General features: G+C 49.3%; 1 protein-coding gene and 1 long non-coding RNA gene across 2 annotated transcripts in view; one reads left to right on the plus strand and one right to left on the minus strand.

The window, feature by feature from the left end:
- Window positions 1-14728, plus strand: part of LOC125630569 (uncharacterized) — a 48129-nt gene extending 33401 nt beyond the window's left edge. Inside the window, exons 14-20 of the mRNA XM_048836732.2 lie at window positions 4126-4163; window positions 5265-5377; window positions 5887-6035; window positions 7210-7304; window positions 12419-12497; window positions 13245-13353; window positions 14005-14728. Of these exons, the coding sequence (XP_048692689.1) occupies window positions 4126-4163; window positions 5265-5377; window positions 5887-6035; window positions 7210-7304; window positions 12419-12497; window positions 13245-13353; window positions 14005-14078 (657 nt within the window). The 3' untranslated portion in view covers window positions 14079-14728. The remainder of the gene's footprint in view (window positions 1-4125; window positions 4164-5264; window positions 5378-5886; window positions 6036-7209; window positions 7305-12418; window positions 12498-13244; window positions 13354-14004) is intronic.
- On the minus strand, window positions 1730-5432 carry LOC142070673 (uncharacterized). The gene is made up of 2 exons (XR_012666634.1): window positions 5308-5432; window positions 1730-3993 (listed from the first exon to the last, which is right to left on the minus strand). It is a non-coding gene; the product is annotated as an uncharacterized LOC142070673 (long non-coding RNA).
- Window positions 14729-17220: the final 2492 nt, after the last annotated feature.

Raw genomic sequence — 17220 nt, forward strand, 5'->3', positions numbered from 1 at the left:
TTAAGCCCAGGGATCCTCCGATCCTGCTCCCCCAGTTCCATTGACACTACAGAGAGACCAGGGACTCTCTGTCTGAGGAGGATGAAGAGAGAGCTGCTCTCTTTGGACAGGAGCTTTTAGGACCTGATGGTGAAGCTGTACCTATCACTCGACCAAATGCAGGGGTGGCATCAGGCTTTTCTCCTTCTGGGGATGCTGTGCATTTCTATGACTTAGGGAATCCCATGGTGTCCACTCAAATCTCCCTACAGTACTGGAGGAAGAGACTTCTCAGTATCTTACATCCTCAGTGCCACTGCGAAGAGTAGGATATCTCTTCCTGTCCTGGATGAGTTGTGAGGGCCAGCCACCTCTGCGGGGCCCACTGACAACCCATCTCTAATGAACTATACCAGATTCCTTCTGAAGGGAATCTTCCTTCCATACCTGCTTTGTGCCGAATTCATTGATGCTGGCTGCTGCCAGCAACAGGGGGTCTGGACAGTTACACTCCACTCCAGTGGGGGAAGGGGGAGAAAGATGTCCTCCTCCTTCTCCCTCCATGTTAGGGTGGCAAATTATCTGGCAGTCCTGGCCCATTACCAATTCCATCAATGGGGGGCAGAGTGGGGGAGTGTTGCTTTTTCTCCAGGTCTTGCCTGATGACCAGACACAGCCAGTAGATGCCATCTTATTGAAGGGTCAGAAAGTAGCTAGACACTCCCTCAGGGCTTCCTTCAGTGCTTTGGACTCTGATGTCAGAGCGTTGGCATCAGGTGTGACCATCAGGAACGTGCGTTGCTTTGATCCTCCATCCTAGCTATGGATGCTCGAAGTCAGCTGGGAGAGCGTCGTCTTGGAGTGGAGGGTCTCTTCTGTGAAAAGACCATTGGTAAAACTAAAAGAGATGAGATCAACAACTCAATCTTTGGGGTCGATGCCATCTACTCAAAGGAGGCCCTCCGGTCCTTTTGCCAGTACCGGAGGCAGCAGCATTACCCCAACCTTCGGTCATCCAGTCACACGTCAACAAGGTGCAGCCTCACAGAGCCATTCTGGAAAGAGGCCTTTCAAACAAGGTTCCAAATCTAAACCGCCTGCATCCTCATCCCAGACAAGTCCACCCTCTGTTTTGGTGAGACCTTTGAGAGTCAAGAACCAACCAACCAGCACTCTTCTACCCTTTCCTTTGGAGGCAGGCTAGCCCACTTCATCAACACATGGAAGCAGGTTATATCAGACCAACAGGTCTTGGAGATCATGGAAAAGGGCTATGCCATACAACTGGAAAGACTGCCTCCTCCCAACTCCCCCTTCCCATCCCTCTCCAGGGACCTCTTTCACTAGGCAATCCTTCTCGCAAGTGTGGAGATGTTGCTTCTGGTAGGAGTTGTCAAGGAGGCTCTCACTTACTAGAGAGGGGTCAAGGTTTTACTCCGGCTTATCTTTCTGGTGCAAAAGGAAGAGATTTGGCGATTTGGGCCGATTCCCAATTTTAAGAGCATCTGGAAGCTTTTGGTTCCGTATGCTGACTGGCCTCCATAATCCCTTCACTGCTGGTCCCGGATTGGCTGTGACTCTGTCTAAAGGATGCATATTTCCAATCATGATTTGACAAAGCTATTGGAAGTGTGTTCCATTTGTGGTGGCCGGGCACCATTTCCAGTACAGGGTGCTCTCATTTGGCCTTTCCACAGCACCTAGGGGAATTGGCAAAATGCCTGTCTGTGGTAATACCACATCTGAGGAATCAGGGTATTTTTGTTTACTTTTACCTGGACAGTTGACTATCGATTTGGCTGCTGTGCGCCCACTGAGCCACATAATCACCACAAGCAGTTCTTTTTCTTTAGACCTAAGATTTTTCCTCAACCTCCCAAAGACTATCCTCTGTCTTACACACAGGATTTCTTTTACGGGTGCCATACTCGACTCCGTAGAAGGGAGAGCTTTTCTGAGGACCGACTGTTACATTCTGAAAAATGTCTATCAAAGATTCAAAGTTGCCCTACACGGAGCATAAAGTTCTTCCTGGGTCTCATGGAGGTTTAGGGTAGCCACTACCTACAGGACTCCATTTGACTGTCTGAAAATGAGACCTATTCAGCACTTGATGTCCCAGACCTCAGTTCAAGTCAGAACAGTCTTCAGTGGATCACCATGCCTTGGAATGTCGTGGTCTTGCTAGACTGGTGGCCGACCAGCACAAACACGCTCAAGGGTGTGCAGTTCCGTTCTCTGGGTCCACCCCAGACGTTGACTATTGATGCAGCTGGAGTCGGGGGGCAGGGGGACACTTAACAATTTGGGGGTCCTGATCGTCTTGAAAGAACGTTGCATATCAGCGTACTGGAACTAAGAGCAGTTTTTCTGGCTCAGTGTTCTTCATCTGCAAGGGAAGGCTGTGCAGGCAGTAATGGGTATTACATTGGCAGTGTACTATGTCAGCAAGCAGGGGGTGCTCATTCCACCCCCTTGTGCGCAGAGGTGTTTCTGCCTCAACATTTGTCCTGCAGCCCTACATCTGGCTGGGGAGAACAAATGCAGATTGCCTCAGAGACATTATCTTCCAGGTGTTTGTGGACCTGTTCACAGCAAGGTTCAACAGTGTCGTCATTTGTTCCAGACCAGGCAGGGACATCTCTCTGTCAGATGCTCTCCTGCTGCACTGGAAGAGGTGTCTGATGTATGCCTTTCCTCTGCTTCCCTTGATGCAGAAGATAAGTCAGGACACGGCCAGGATGATCCTCCTTGCACTGGCTTGGCCTCCTTGGCAGTAGTTTACCAATTTCCTTCAGCTATCTGGCAGTCGTGCTGCACCTCCCTTGGTCTCCTGTCCCAAGAGGGGAGCAGGATTTTTCACCTAGCCCTGCAATCTGCACTGGTGTTCATCTGTGCAAGACATACTAGTTAACTCTAAAAAATGGTCCACCAGAAATTGCTGCCATCTACAGTGGTCCAGGTTTCAGGCCTGGGTGCAGAGGAAGTCTGATTCTCCTAGATCTGTCTTCATTTCTTGTGTTCTGGAATGCTGAATGTCTTTTGAAAAGAAAAATCGGGGTTGCATATCTCATAATTTAAAGGTCCATTTGGCAGCTAACTCCATGTATCCTACTTAGTTGACTGTAGACGGCTGTTTGTTTATGTTTTGGTTAAAAAGTTTGAGATTTATATCAAATGTGTAATTGTTCTGTTAGAGACCCTGCCCTCTTGAGACTTCAGTTTGGTTTTGACCACATTGATAAAATCTCTGATCAAACCATTGGCTGAGTGGTTTTTCATCATTTTTAACTATCTCAAGGCACCAGGAGAATGTGTGAACTGCATGCACTCATAGCTGATCCACCTTTCACAAGGACAAAGTAATCCTTAGACCTGATCCTGTTCTTAGCAAAGGTGACATCAGATTTCTTCCCCCTCCGATTAAATCAGTCCGTTTTATTTCACTTCCACTGCCCACAACCAAGCCCCATTGTAAGGAGAATCTGTCCTCCATACATTGGATGCTAAAAGGGCTCTCGCCTGTTATTCGGACAGAACTAAGTCTTCATAAAACCTCAAGATTGATTTTGTTTTTCATATGCTAAGAACAACATAGGGCGTATACTTTCTTCCCAGGGGACTGCTGAGTATTACACGCCAGCAAAAGTTCCTGTCCCTGCTTCAATTGCACAGATTCCACTCGTGCTGTGGCTGCTTCCTTCACTCAGCTGAGGCAGGCACTAGTTGCTGAGATCTGAAATCTGGATTTCGGTGCACGCTTCCAGCCAGCACTAGGCTCTGGATTTGGCTGCTAGTGGATGCAGGGTTTGGCGAGGCACTGCTTCAGTCTTTGTTCAGCTAGGACTCTGTTCCCGTCTCCAAGTTAGTTTCAGCAGTACCGGAGTCTTTCCCGTTAGTGGGGAATATGCAGAGTCAGTTGAATTCCAGTTACAGGTAAGTCACCTTCATTTCTCCTGGTCACTGCGTGGGGCTCTGCTCCAGTCTGACGAATGAACTGCTGTTCGCTAGCATCTGTAGGGAGGGAGACGGGGGTGAGTGTGGAGATCATGGCTTCAGTGTATCATCTCACCATTCATAAACCATCCTACGCTGAGCACGTGAGAGGAGAACCAACCAAACTATCCTGTGGTTCTTGTTTTTCAGATGGAGAACAATGGCACCTTGTACTACAAACATGTCCAGTAAGTGCCTCACGGTCTGTCCTGTTGCTTGGACGTAATGGGTCAGCCCTGGCCCCACTAAAGAAGCACATGAGAGCTGTGATGATCCCTAATGGGCTGCCCAAGCACCTTCCAAGCTGCCTTGCTTTCATGCTTTTCTCGGTGCCTTGCCTGGAGGGCCAAGCCAGCTTGCTCTATGGGAGCAGGGGCTGATCTGGGCTCTGCCACTGGCTTAGCCATGTGGCCTCAGTCTCATCACCTGTAAAATGGGCCTAATACCTGTCTCCGGGGCGTGGGTGGGTTGGGATGACTGTCTCCAGTGTCTGGGGAACACGTGCTGCTCTCTTCTTAGCTGACCCCACCCCCGCCCGAAGTCCCATCAGCCATGGACACAACAGGGCCCGTTTATCTCTGCAGCTCCTTTGATGCTAGAGCAGGATGACCCAGTGCAGCATGGAGATGTTAATGTAATGGCCACATCTCTGATTCCCATCGGCTAGTACTCGCGGGGGAGGGGGGGGGTGCTCTGTTCTAGGGCACTCCAAATCCCATGTGGGTGAGGAAGGGTTAATCCTTCCTAGGTCTCCCTCCTCACTGGCCACTGCTTGCTCTGCCAGCTCCTTTGTGTAGCGCACTTGCCACTCTGACCCTGGCTTTCTCCAGCAAGTTGCTTCAGAGAGCTGGGCTCCTGGCCAGGGAAGGTGGGCTTAGCTCCCCTGGGGGCCACTTGTGTGAGATGAGCTACATCTCTCCCCCCTGCCCCTCCCCCCCCAAGCTGCTGCATCCCCTCGGGTGCCTGCAAAAGCAAGACCGGGCACCCAGAGGGTTAGCGGAGAGAAGCGGGGAGGGGGCTCTAGCAGCCAGCTGGCTTTGGATGCTGCCAGAGCCCTGAGGATTGAGCACCTTGAGCCCGGGGAGGGGGGACAGACAGTAGCGCCCGTCTCACCCCCGCCCCCAGTCATTGTAGAGTGACCGAAACCAGTCTGACCAAAGGCAGCAAACCCCTCCTCCCTGCCCCCCCCCAGGGAAGAGCCAGAGGTGAATTCCCAGGAGTTGGTGGGAGAGGCGGAACGGGGGGGGAGGGTTCTCCTTCCAGCTCCCTGCAGCTCTGGTGTGTTGCAGGCCCCTGGTGTACACGGTGTCCCTCGTGCTTCCTGCCGCCTACCTCATCGGCCTCTTCTTCACCCTGAAGACTCACTCACACATCTACGACATTCACATCAGCGACTGCCACAGTAAGTCCCCACCGCGGCCGGCCCAGAGCGCTGGGCTGACCTTTCCTCTGGCCCACTACAGAAAAGACGGGAGAACGGTAGATGGATTCTGTGCTCTCTGCTGTCCAGAGCAGGGGACTGGGAGCCAGGACTCCTGGGTCCTATTCCTGGCCTTGCCGCTGGCTCTGTGCACAAGGCGGGGATGGGACCTGGTATCTGGAACCTGCCCTGCAGTGCCATGGAAGTGCCTGAGTAGCACAGTGGGTAGATGCAGGGGCTCTAACCCCCAGACCTGGGTGGCAGACTGGAGACCACTGGGGAGCAACACTGTGTCGACCCAAAGCTTGGGCGGTAATGTCTCCCCCTTCCCTGGAAGGACTAACCCAGGGGAATAATTGGACAGCTATTAGTGTCGATAGGCTGCACCAGTTGAGTGGGGATGGGTAGATGGAGGGCCTGTCCCAATCGCTGAGCCCAGGTCTGTGCCTAGGGGGTCTGTCTCTGCTCACATGCCTCCTTGCTTTCCTCAGTGCCCGGTCACCATCACAGCGCCGTGGTCCACTGGTCCCGCTGCAGGGCCCTGATCATTCTCCTGCTCTCCACCCTGTGCATGTCCGCCTGCGCTGACCTAGCCACGGAGCACATCAGCCCCATCCTCACCAACTCCACCGTGTCTCAGGTAAGGAGCCTTCGGCCTGCCCAGATCCACGGGCCGGTGGTGCTGCAGCCACCCTGCCGGGAACCACAGTGGAGTGGATAAGTAGCCCCGTAAAGCCTGGATTGGAACGCATGGGATAAGCCTAGAACCCAGAGCCACCCCCACACAGAGCAGGCTCTAGGGTCCGATGCCGATGTCACTATGAATGATGTTACTTTGGAATCCAGCCCGATGGCCCCAGGTAAAGGACTTGTCTGGTGCTCAGCTGATGGGCCATGTAACCTTGTTGATGTGGTAGGTATGGAGTTGGGGCCGCTTAGTGACTAGCAGGAAGAGCCTGGCCTAATACAGTCCTTAACCAGCAAGTTCTCTCTCTGCTGAGAGCGGGACTGTGTTGTTTTCAAGCTCCCTTTCCTGAGGCCCCCATGAGGTTCAGTCTCTGCTCACCTGCATTGGCCCCTTGCCTGACAGGCAGGCAATCCTGGGTTGCTGACATTCTGAAGGGGAAGCCTCACTCAATCACGGGAGAGTTGACCCCGTTTAGCCACGTGACTGGGTTTGAATGCAGCTAGTGCACCTAATGCTCTGTGTCGGACTAGGGAGGCTAGTTCATCATAAGAATGGCCAGACTGGGTCAGACCAATGGTCCCTGTAGCCCAGTGTCCTGTCTTCCGACAGTGGCCAGTGCCAGGTGCCCCAGAGGGAATGAACAGAACCGTGATCCATCTTCTGGCAGTCAGGGGCTTAGGACAGCGGCTCTCAACCTGGGGGTACAGCAACTCCTCTAGATCAGTGTTTCTCAATCTGGGGGGTCGCAACCCCCAGGCGAGTCAAGGGACAGGTTTGGGGGAGGGGGTTGCAGGGGCAGGGCCAGCCTTAGGGGGTGGCAAGCAGGGCAGTTGCCTGGCGCCCCACACCACAGAGGGCCCCCATGCTAAGTTACATGCTTCAGCCCCGGGCGGTGGGGCTCTAGCTTCTGCCATGGGTGGTGGGGCAACAGTCGTCTGGAAAGGTGGAGAACCACTGGCTTAGGACACCCAGAGCCTGGGGTTGCATCCCTGCTCATCTTGGCTAGTAGCCATGGAAGATGGGTCCATCAATGGATTATCTAATTCTCTTCAGCCCTGGCGTGGCTGTGGAGGAAGCAGAGCAGTTCGCTAGCTCTGTGATGGCTCTCTCTTGCTCTCTTTGGCAGTATTTTATTGGGGTGACCGTGCTGGCTATGGTGCCCGAGCTCCCTGAGATAGTCAATGGAATCCAGTTTGCCCTGCAGAACAACCTAAGCTTGAGGTGAGTGAGTCCCCGGAATCCCGCAGGGCTTCTGCAAGAGCTGGCATGAGTTGCCAGAGGCTAGTCCTAGCCCGTGGCTTCAAATAGAGCAAATGGATAGATGCTAATCTCGTCACCATGTTCCCTAGTAGGAAACTCCCTTTAATGCTCTGAGAGGCTGGGACATGTGCCTAATGCTCTAGTTCACCGAGGGGGATGCTCCAAGAGGAGCTGCCCCTGGCTGGAGTTGACCATGGGGACCAATTAATCTGACGCACCAAGCCACTCTCCAGTGTTCAAGCCAGCAGTGGATTTCCATGTGGAGGTGTTGGTAGCTCTCCACTTCTCACTGTAATAAAGGACTTGGCTTCCAAGGATGGTATCTAGGGGGAAGAGCCATCTGTTCCTTGTCTCGGATTATTTAAGCAGAGAGAGTCCAGTCTTCCTAGAGCCTTAAATGTCTAAAACGGCCCATTACAAACTCCAGGGTGAAGTATCTCCGATCTCCCCCTCCCTGCTTTTGGAGATGCACTGAGAAGGGCTGGAACTGAGGTATGTTCCAGACCCCAGGGGTGTGTGTTGGTGCACTGCATCTCATACCGGTCCCTTGGTGGAAAGGTTCATAGATACTAAGGTCAGAAGAGACCATTATGATCATCTAGTCTGACCTGCACAATGCAGGCCACAGAATTTCACCCACCCACTCCTGCAAAAAACCTCTCACCTATGTCTGAGCTACTGAAGTCCTCAAATCGTGGTTTAAAGACTTCAAGGAGCAGAGAATCCTCCAGCAAGTGACCCGTGCCCCATGCTACAGAGAGAGGCAAAAAACCTCCAGGGCCTCTTCCAATCTGCCCAAGAGGAAAATTCCTTCCCGACCCCAGATATGGCGATCAGCTAAACCCTGAGCATATGGGCAAGATTCACCTGCCCGATACTACAGAAAATTCTTTCCTGGGTAACTCCGATCCCACCCCATCTAACATCCCATCACATGCCATTAGGCCTATTTACCATGACTATTTAATTACCAAAACCATGTTATCCCATCATACCATCTCCTCCATAAACTTACCAAGTTTAATCTTAAAGCTAGATAGATCTTTTTCCCCCACTGCTTCCCTTGGAAGGCTATTCCAAAAGTTCACTCCTCTGATGGTTAGAAACCTTCATCTAATTTCAAGTCTAAACTTCCTGGTGGCCAGTTTATATCCATTTGTTCTTGTGTCCACATTGGTACTGAGCTTAAATAATTCCTCTCATTCTCCGGTATTTATCCCTCTGATATATTTATAGAGAGCAATCCTATCTCTACCTTCTTTTAGTTAGGCTAAGCAAGCCAAGCTCCTTGAGTCTCCTTTCATAAGACAGGTTTTCCATTTCTCGGATCATCCTAGTAGCCCTTCTCTGCACCTGTTCCAGTTTGAATTCATCCTTCTTAACCATGGGAGACCAGAACTGCACACAGTATTCCAGGTGAGGTCTCACCAGTGCCTTGTATAACGGTACTAACACTGCCTTATCCCTACTGGAAATACCTCTCCTGATGCATCCCAAGACCGCATTGGCTTTTTTCACAGTCATATCACATTGGCGGCTCATAGTCATCCTATGATCAACCAATACTCCAAGGTCCTCCTCCTCCTCCGTTACTTCTAATTGATGCATCCCCAGCTTATAACTAAAATTCTTGTTGTTAATGCCTAAATGCATATTGTTACACTTCTCGCTATTAAATTTCATCCTATTACTATTACTCCAGTTTACAAGGTCATCCAGATCCTCCTGTAGGATATCCCTGTCCTTCTCTAAATTGGCAATACCTCCCAGCTTTGTATCATCTGCAAACTTTATTAGCACTCTCCCACTTTTTGTGCCGAGATCAGTAATAAAAAGATTGGTCCCAAAACTGATCCTTGAGGAACTCCACTGGTAACCTCCCTCCAGCCTGACAGCTCACCTTTCAGTAGGAGCGTTGTAGTCTCTCCTTTAACCAATTCCTTATCCACCTTTCAATTTTCATATTGATCCCCATCTTTTCCAATTAAACTAATAATTCCCCATGTGGCACGGTATCAAACACCTTACTGAAAGCTAGGTAAATTAGATCCACTGTGTTTCCTTTGTCTAAAAAAATCTGTTACTTTCTCAAAGAAGGAGATCGGATTGGTTTGGCACGATCTACCTTTTGTAAAACCATGTTGTATTTTGTCCCATTTACCATTGACTTCAATGCCCTTAACTACTTTCTCCTTCAAAATTTTTTCCAAGACCTTGCACACTACAGATGTCAAACCAACAGGCCTATAGTTACCCTGATCACTTTTTTTCCCTTTCTTAAAAATTGGAGAATTGCTAACATAGTTCCTATCAGATGGTACAACCCCTGAGTTTAGATTCATTAAAAATTCTTGCTAATGGCTTGCAATTTTGGGTGCCAATTACTTTAATATTCTTGGATGAAGATTATCTGGGCCCCCTGGTTTAGTCCCATTGAGCTGTTTGAGTTTCACTTCTACCTCAGATATGGTAATATCTACCTCCATATCCTCATTCCCATTTATCATGCTACCATTATCCCTAAGATCCTCTTTAGCCTTATTAAAGACTGAGGCAAAGTATTTGTTTAGATATTGGGCCATGCCTAGATTATCCTTGACCTCCACTCCATCCTCGGTGTTTAGCAGTCCCACTTCTTCTTTCTTTGTTTTCTTCTTATTTATATGGCTATAGGACCTTTTACTATTGGTTTTAATTCCCTTTGCAAGGTCCAACTCTACTTGACTTTTAGCATCTCTCACTTTATCCCTACATGTTCTGACCTCAATAAGGTAGCTTTCCTTGCTGATCCCTCCCTTCTTCCACTCCCTGTTGCTTTCTGCTTTTTCTTAATCATCTCTCTGAGATGCTTGCTCATCCAGCTGGCTCTACAACTCCTGCCGATGAATTTTTTCCCCTTTCTTGGGATGCAGGCTTCCGATAGCTTCTGCAGCTTTGGTTTAAAGTAATCCCAGGCCTCCTCTACCGTTAGATCCATAAATTCTTCAGTCCAATCCACTTCCCTAACTAATTTCCTTAATTTTTGAAAGTCAGCCCTTTTGAAATCAAAAACCCTAGTTGCGGATTTATTTTTGTTAATCCTTCCGTTCAGTTTGAACTGAATTAGCTCATGATCACTTGAGCCAAGATTATCCCCTACAACCATTTCTTCTATGAGGTCCTCACTACTCCCCAAAACCAAATCTAAAATGGCATCCCCTCTAGTCAGTTCAGCAACTACTTGCTGAAGGAATCCATCAGCTATCTCATCTAGGAACATCTGAACCCTATTATTACTAGCACTCGTCCTCCAGTCTATATCTGGGAAGTTAAAGTCTCCATGATCACACAGTTTCCATTAGTATTTACTTCATTAAAAACATTAAAAAGGGCTCTATCCATACCCAAATTAGATCCCGGCGGTCTGTTGCACACCCCAAGCACTATCCCAGGGGAGGCTCTAATAGTTTTCTTCCCCAATGTAATTTTTGCCCAGACGGACTCAGTCATATCCATTTCATTGCTTCTTATTTCTTTACATTCTACCTCCTCATCGATCTACAATGCTACTCCACCACCTTTACCTTTATTTCGGTCTTTCCTAAACAGCGCACACCCTTCAATACCTGTGGTCCAGTAATGACAACTATTCCACCATGTTTCTGTTACCCCTATAATATCTGACTTCACTTCCTGCACCAGTAGCTCTAGTTCCTCCATTTTGTTACCTAGGCTCCTCGCATTGGTGTACAAACATCTTAATTTTTGCTGTTTTGGCCTCGCTCACACTCTGTACCCTATTAGGCATGGTCATTCTACAGCCAGTATAACCTATTAGACTGGTATCCACACTGCCTTTCCTCCTTATAGCCATTCTCCTACCCACAGCTGTATCCTTTCTTACTTTGTTTTCTTCCCTCTCAATGCTAAAATCCGGCGTGGAGATTACCTGGACATCTCCCAACCATCTCCCCCTAATTCCTAGTTTAAAGCTCTCTTAATCTGTTGTGTCAGCCTCCATCCTAGAAGTCTATTTCCTTCCCTACTCAGATGAAGTCCATCCCGAGAGAACTGTCCTCTGTCCATGAATGCCTCCCAGTGGCCATACATCCCAAAGCCCTCCTTGTAGCACCACTGCCTAAGTCATCTGTTGATAGTCATAATCTTGTCGCACCTTTGTTGCCCTTCTCTAGGAACAGGCAGAATCCCACTAAAGATCACCTGAGCCTCGATTTCCTTAAGCGTCTTCCCCAGCCTAGCATAGTCTCCCTTAATACTTTCCAGCGAGAATCTAGCCGTATCATTTGTTCCCACGTGAAGGATAATTAGGGGATTCTTTCCTGCTCCCTTTAGGATCCTTTTCAACCTCAGGTCTACATCCCATATCTTAGCACCTGGAAGACAGCACACCCTTCTATTCTCTGGATCAGCTCTGGTTACAGGCCTGTCTATTCTTCTCAGTAAAGAGTTCCTGATCACATAGACCTGCCTTTTCCTGGTGATGGTGCTATTCTCCAGTCTATCCCCTGTTCCCTCTGGCTGCAAGTTCTTTCCATTCCTATTCTCCCTTGTAATCCTCTTCAACCCATCCTGTATCCTCCTGGGGCTCATATTTGGTGTAGTCTCCATTGACTCTTCCCCTTTTCTTATAGGACTAGCTGCTCTTCTCTTCTTCCGTGCCCTTCCACCTTCAGCGACTACCAGCTGAGCCCCTTCTTCATTTTCCAACTCTGCAAACCTGTTCTTGAGCTCTGTTTCTCCTTCACTAGCCTGTCTTTTCCTCTGCCTGGTGGTGCTGAGCATACCAGAGTCCGCAGGGCAGGATTGACCTGGCCTGCAGCCCATGTTGGAAACTGATCCCAAAAAATCCTTTTTCCTAATGAAATCGAACATGGCCCTCCTGCACAGCTGAGCGGTACACAGCGCTGCCCCTTCCTGAAAGCCGGGTCCCCTCAAACGTGTGACCGGTGCTACTGCGTGCAGGAAAAGAGTGCAGTGTAATGAAGTGGGGCCCCGTATTCCCCGCTGGACCTCTAGATGCTGTGTTAGAAGCCTCGAATACAGGTTAATTTATGGTGTCTGCTCCTCCTCCCTAGTATTGAGATTGGGAGCTGTATTGCTGTCCAGGTCTGCATGCTTCAGATTCCCATCCTGGTGCTCTTCACAATCTTCTACGTAAGTAATGGAGCTGGAGCCAGACTTCATGGTTACTATGGTTTTCTCCACTTGGCTTGTGGACACTGGGGCTTTGGGGAAGGAGGAAGCGCCTGTGGTTGCAGGGGTTTATGACGGTTGCACGCCTAAGAATGTCACTCAAATAGGAACATCATGCTGGTGTTGGCGAAAGGTATTGGAGAAATGGTGCCACTGAGCTACGCTATCCTTAGAGCAGGAATGGTGGAGGCAGTTGCAAGGCAGGGTTCCCTGCACCAGCACCTCTGATTTTTGGAGAGCCAGTCTCTATTCCCCAGGTTCCCAAGCAGTGGGCTGACTGCACAGTCAAATTAACAACTCCCTCACTGTCTCAAACATGCTCATTAGATTTTTAAGGGGGAGCAGATGGGACAGGTGAGATTATTGCTAATGTGTGTGAACCAGAGTGACGAAAACCAGTCCTCCCGCTGTCCCAAAGGGACTGGGAACGTGGCAGGTTAATACATTTTTATCCTGATCATGGACTTGAAAATACTAAGCTTCTTGTGACTGTTTTTTGCACTATGTGCATAGCTTGTTTGTCCACACTGCTGCAGGTAGAGTATATTGCAGTGGGTGGAAAACAGTCTTTCAAGAGTCTCTGGGTAAGGAATTGGGACTGTCTAAATGGGCAGAACAAACTTTCTGAATTTACTTTGACTGTCCATGCAGGGCATAACCATGGCTGACTTACCAAGGGTTTGAAAATTGCTCTCTACCTTTCCACAGCCGACAGGTTTCATACTTGTCTTCAGTGACCTCCATGTCTATTCCAGCATGTTCAGCGTGGTCCTCATGAACTACATCTTCATGGATGGCAAGTGTGACTACTTCCAAGGTAACAGTCCATGTGGGCCAGTCTTCTTCTCCCATAAGAATTTTAATCCTATCCGACTCCTCCCACAGCCGCTTACAAACATTCCCACGCTTCCTGAGCAATCTCATTCAGGAACCGGGATTGACCGTGTAAAAGGGGCATCCCTGTGTCCAATGTCTGTCTCTGACTCCAGATCTGATTGCTCTAAGGTTAAAAAGTCTTAACTGCAATCCCACTCTTGGAGTAGAGAGGCCCTTTCCTTCGTACTAATCTCCCCAGTAGGAGCTTCAGACCATCTGATCATTCATGATGTGGTGTTGGGTTTCCACAGTTAACTGGCTCAGTAACTGGAACTTAAATCTGCTGCCCCAGGAGTGGATTCTTCTAACTGGTAGATGACTCAATTCCCACAGGAAGCAGCTCCAAAGAAGGTTTTTGTCATAACGTGCTGTTACCTGGCACTCAAATGTTGGCTTAAACTGTCCCTTAACTTGGAGATACAGTGTAGTTTCACATCCTGGAGCACTTGTCCCAGTGTGAACTTCCAGATTCTGTCCGGAGCAGACTGGCAGCTGTTCCATCTAGTACAAAATCCACCTTCCCAAATCTTGTTCACTGAGTGTGTGATTCCAGCCCTCTAGTTCCTAACCATGGCGGTTCTCACTCCCCCAGGTACAGTGCTGGTGATGGTCTACTTCATCCTCCTAGCTGTGTATTTCTTTGCTCCTTCCCCTGCTGGCTGCTGAGGCCTGACTCCATGGACCTTGTGTTCTTCTCTTGGGAGAAGACTTCCCCCTCCCATGCCCCAGGGCAGCTTCTGTTAACAAATGTTGAGTGTTTCTCAGGGACTCGGCTGGTCTGGTTTTACTCTAAAACCATTAGTTGCATGAAGCTAAAGAACCTGCCACCGGAGTTTGTTTTTCCTTCACCAGCTGTTTTAAAAGATGGGATGGAATTGGGGAATTGCTAACCACTGGAAAAGGGTGGGGGTGGTGGTCGTAATCTGGTCACGCCTTCTTAACCGAAGAAGAAGCCTTAATGCCAGAGTGCTTCCTTGTGTACCAAAGTACAGCTCAGTCTGGGATTGTGGCTAGAGGGAAATCTGTTGTTGGCAAAGGCTTTTGAGGAACAGAAGAGGCCTCTTTAGACTCTGAAGGATGCGCTGTTCTCTTGCTGCTGGGAAAGTGGTGCCCTCTCCAAGGTGCTGTCTTGAAACAGACCTATCCTGGGAGGACAGGAGAGGACTCTCTTTTCAGAATGCTACCTGCTCGTCATGCACATGGCAGCCTCTAACACTGGCCTGTAGAAATAACACAGGTGGGTTTTGCTGTAACTTGAAATGAATCCTGTTTTTTTTTTTTCCCCAACTGTTCTGATTAAAGCAGTTTTTGTACAAGCTGGATCTGGTCCTGTATCTAGAGGGGTAAACAAGGGTCTCTGCAGGCAGCCACATGCAGGGATATGGGGGATTGTAGTTGACTGACCTATCTGGTTTCTTCACACCACTAACTTACTCAGGGACAATATAGGTTTTTAGGCCTGATGATCAGTCTCCATGTAGCACGACCCATGTGAGGTGGGAGAAGCCAACTGTTAAGAGACCCTTTCCTTGGAATAAACATCCCGCCATCACTCAGGGCCTCTGTCCTCTGCTCGGAGCGTATCTTCTGCCTCTGTTAGTACAGACCAGAAGGCAGAATGGTCTAAAGAGATGCTTCTGTCAGGTGAGTTCTTGTTAAACTTTGCTGCTGCTCCCTAGTCTGGGCTTCTCGGTGAGAAGCCATTTCTTAAATCTCCCTCTCCGCTCTAGAGCGGTGGTTATAGCCTGTGTCCCACTGCAGCACTACTGGTAGGGCAGAGCGGTCTTGCATTAGCCCTAGATCTGTGCGCTAGGGGTGTCAATAAGCCAGCCGCGGGCGCAGGGCTCAGCCTTTGGTATCACTTCTTAGGTTTGAAGAGCATGGTTGATAGGAGTTGCTCCCTTTGTATTTCAAAACCATGTGTGCCGCAACTTAAAGCCTGGGTTGCTTTAAATCAGACAAACCCTGACTTCCACTGTGCCTGAAGACCTTGAGGGGGAGATTCTATCCCTACCTCTGCCCCCGTGTTCCTAGAGGATGCTAGACTGTGACACTGAACAGGAGCAGCTGGGGCTAGACTGCCACATACCCTGAGCGTTCAGGGCAAGTGGAGCTGGGCTTTGGCCATACTGCACTAAATATGCTGCAATGTCTGGCTCTAGGTGTCTCCAGGGGGGTGCCTGTAGTTAATGGACCCTTGACAATTTTGGCCTTCATGTGTCTGGGTCTTATTTCGCTAGCTTTCACAGGTGCCTAATACCAGCTCCCTGGGCTAAGGCGGAGCTAATGTTGGAAGCATGGACAGTGGTGTGAGAATGCTCTAGCAATGTCAGTAAGGAAATTAGTGCAGTAAATAAGTCCTGCGACCACTCACTGAATGAGGACAAAAAAGTACTCCAGAGGGTGAGGCCCCAGCCCAGAATAATCCATGCCTGGGCACCTGGGGCCTGAGCTAAGCACAAGTACCCAAAGCTTCCTTCTCTGGGGTACCTGACTTTACATCCCAAACTGTGCCTTTAAAAGGATTTATTTCCCAACTGGGTTCCCCTGGAGTACCTGAAAAATTCAGATTGCCCTTCTCTCTCTCTTTTCTCCCCCACCCGATCATCAGCACGGTTTGTACAGGGCTTTACCTGCGCAACACACACTTACTAACCCTTACTAGTAGTGGAAGGGTTAGTAACAGGAGCAGGCTCACTTCCTACGGATCAGCCACAAGAAGGGGATGATGGTTTGACAGTAAGGTGGAGACTTTTGATGCTCTATAAAGAGCGATTTAATTACTACAGGAGGCTTGTGCCTCTAGCTCTCTTCCTTCCCCTACTGCCCACAGGCTACTGCCTCCATGTTGTGGGGCCCCTTTAAGGAGAGAATTGGAAGTACAGACCAGCAAAGAAGAACCACTCCACCTCCTCTCAACTGTTGCCTTAAAAAACCAACCAGGGGTGTGGATTTAGCATTTCACTTAACGTGAGTTCTGGCTTGACTGAGAATGAGCAAGGTAACGCTTGGGGCAAATATCTCCTACCAACAGAGGAGGTCTGTTTTGCCTTCCCTCTTCCAAAGCTGTTAGCAAGTCTCCTGTTCTCTTAGAGAACAGGAATCTGCTAAGAAACTGCATCTCCATCCCAAGGCCTCCTTTCTTCCCAGGCCAAGGCCAAGGACTTTTGTTAAAGACCCTATAGAGAGAGAGCTAGGGGATCGTTCAGAGGCAGCCAGCAGTTTCCTAGTACAACCTCCAGAACTAAGTTTGGTTGCAATAAAGCAGATTCCCTACTTCTGCAGTGATAGATCCATAAAGTTAATGTCAAATGGTGTCTCTTCCATTGCTGCTCTGGGCAGGGGGGTTAAAGACCCAAGGCACCCCTGCAGCTGTCAGGCTTGCAGGCATTCTGCTTGACAGGTGATCATTAGTGGTACTGCAGCTTGGGCAGCAGTATTGGGGGAGTGCTCTGGAGGGCTCCCTGCATGAGTGGAACTGGACTTGCAGCAATTTCATTCCAAGTTGGACTGGTGCAGTGGCCCAGCCCAGGCTACAAGCATGGAGTAAGTGCATGCATAGAAGTGCTGGCATGGCTTGTGGACTAATGCACCAGTACATGCCTGGAAATCTAGGGTCAGCTAGTTTAATGGTGATAACTGCATTGGCTACCCAAGCAAATGCTTCAGTGACACCATCGCTATTATATGACTGGAAGGGACCTCAAGAGGTCATCTAGTCCAGTCCCCTGCACTCATGGTAGGACTATTCTCTCAACCAGCCCTGACAGGTGTTTGTCTAACCTGCTCTTAAAAATCTCCAGTGATG

The sequence above is a fragment of the Caretta caretta genome, chromosome 1 (assembly GCF_965140235.1).
Source record: "Caretta caretta isolate rCarCar2 chromosome 1, rCarCar1.hap1, whole genome shotgun sequence".
NCBI classification, from domain to species: domain Eukaryota; kingdom Metazoa; phylum Chordata; order Testudines; family Cheloniidae; genus Caretta; species Caretta caretta.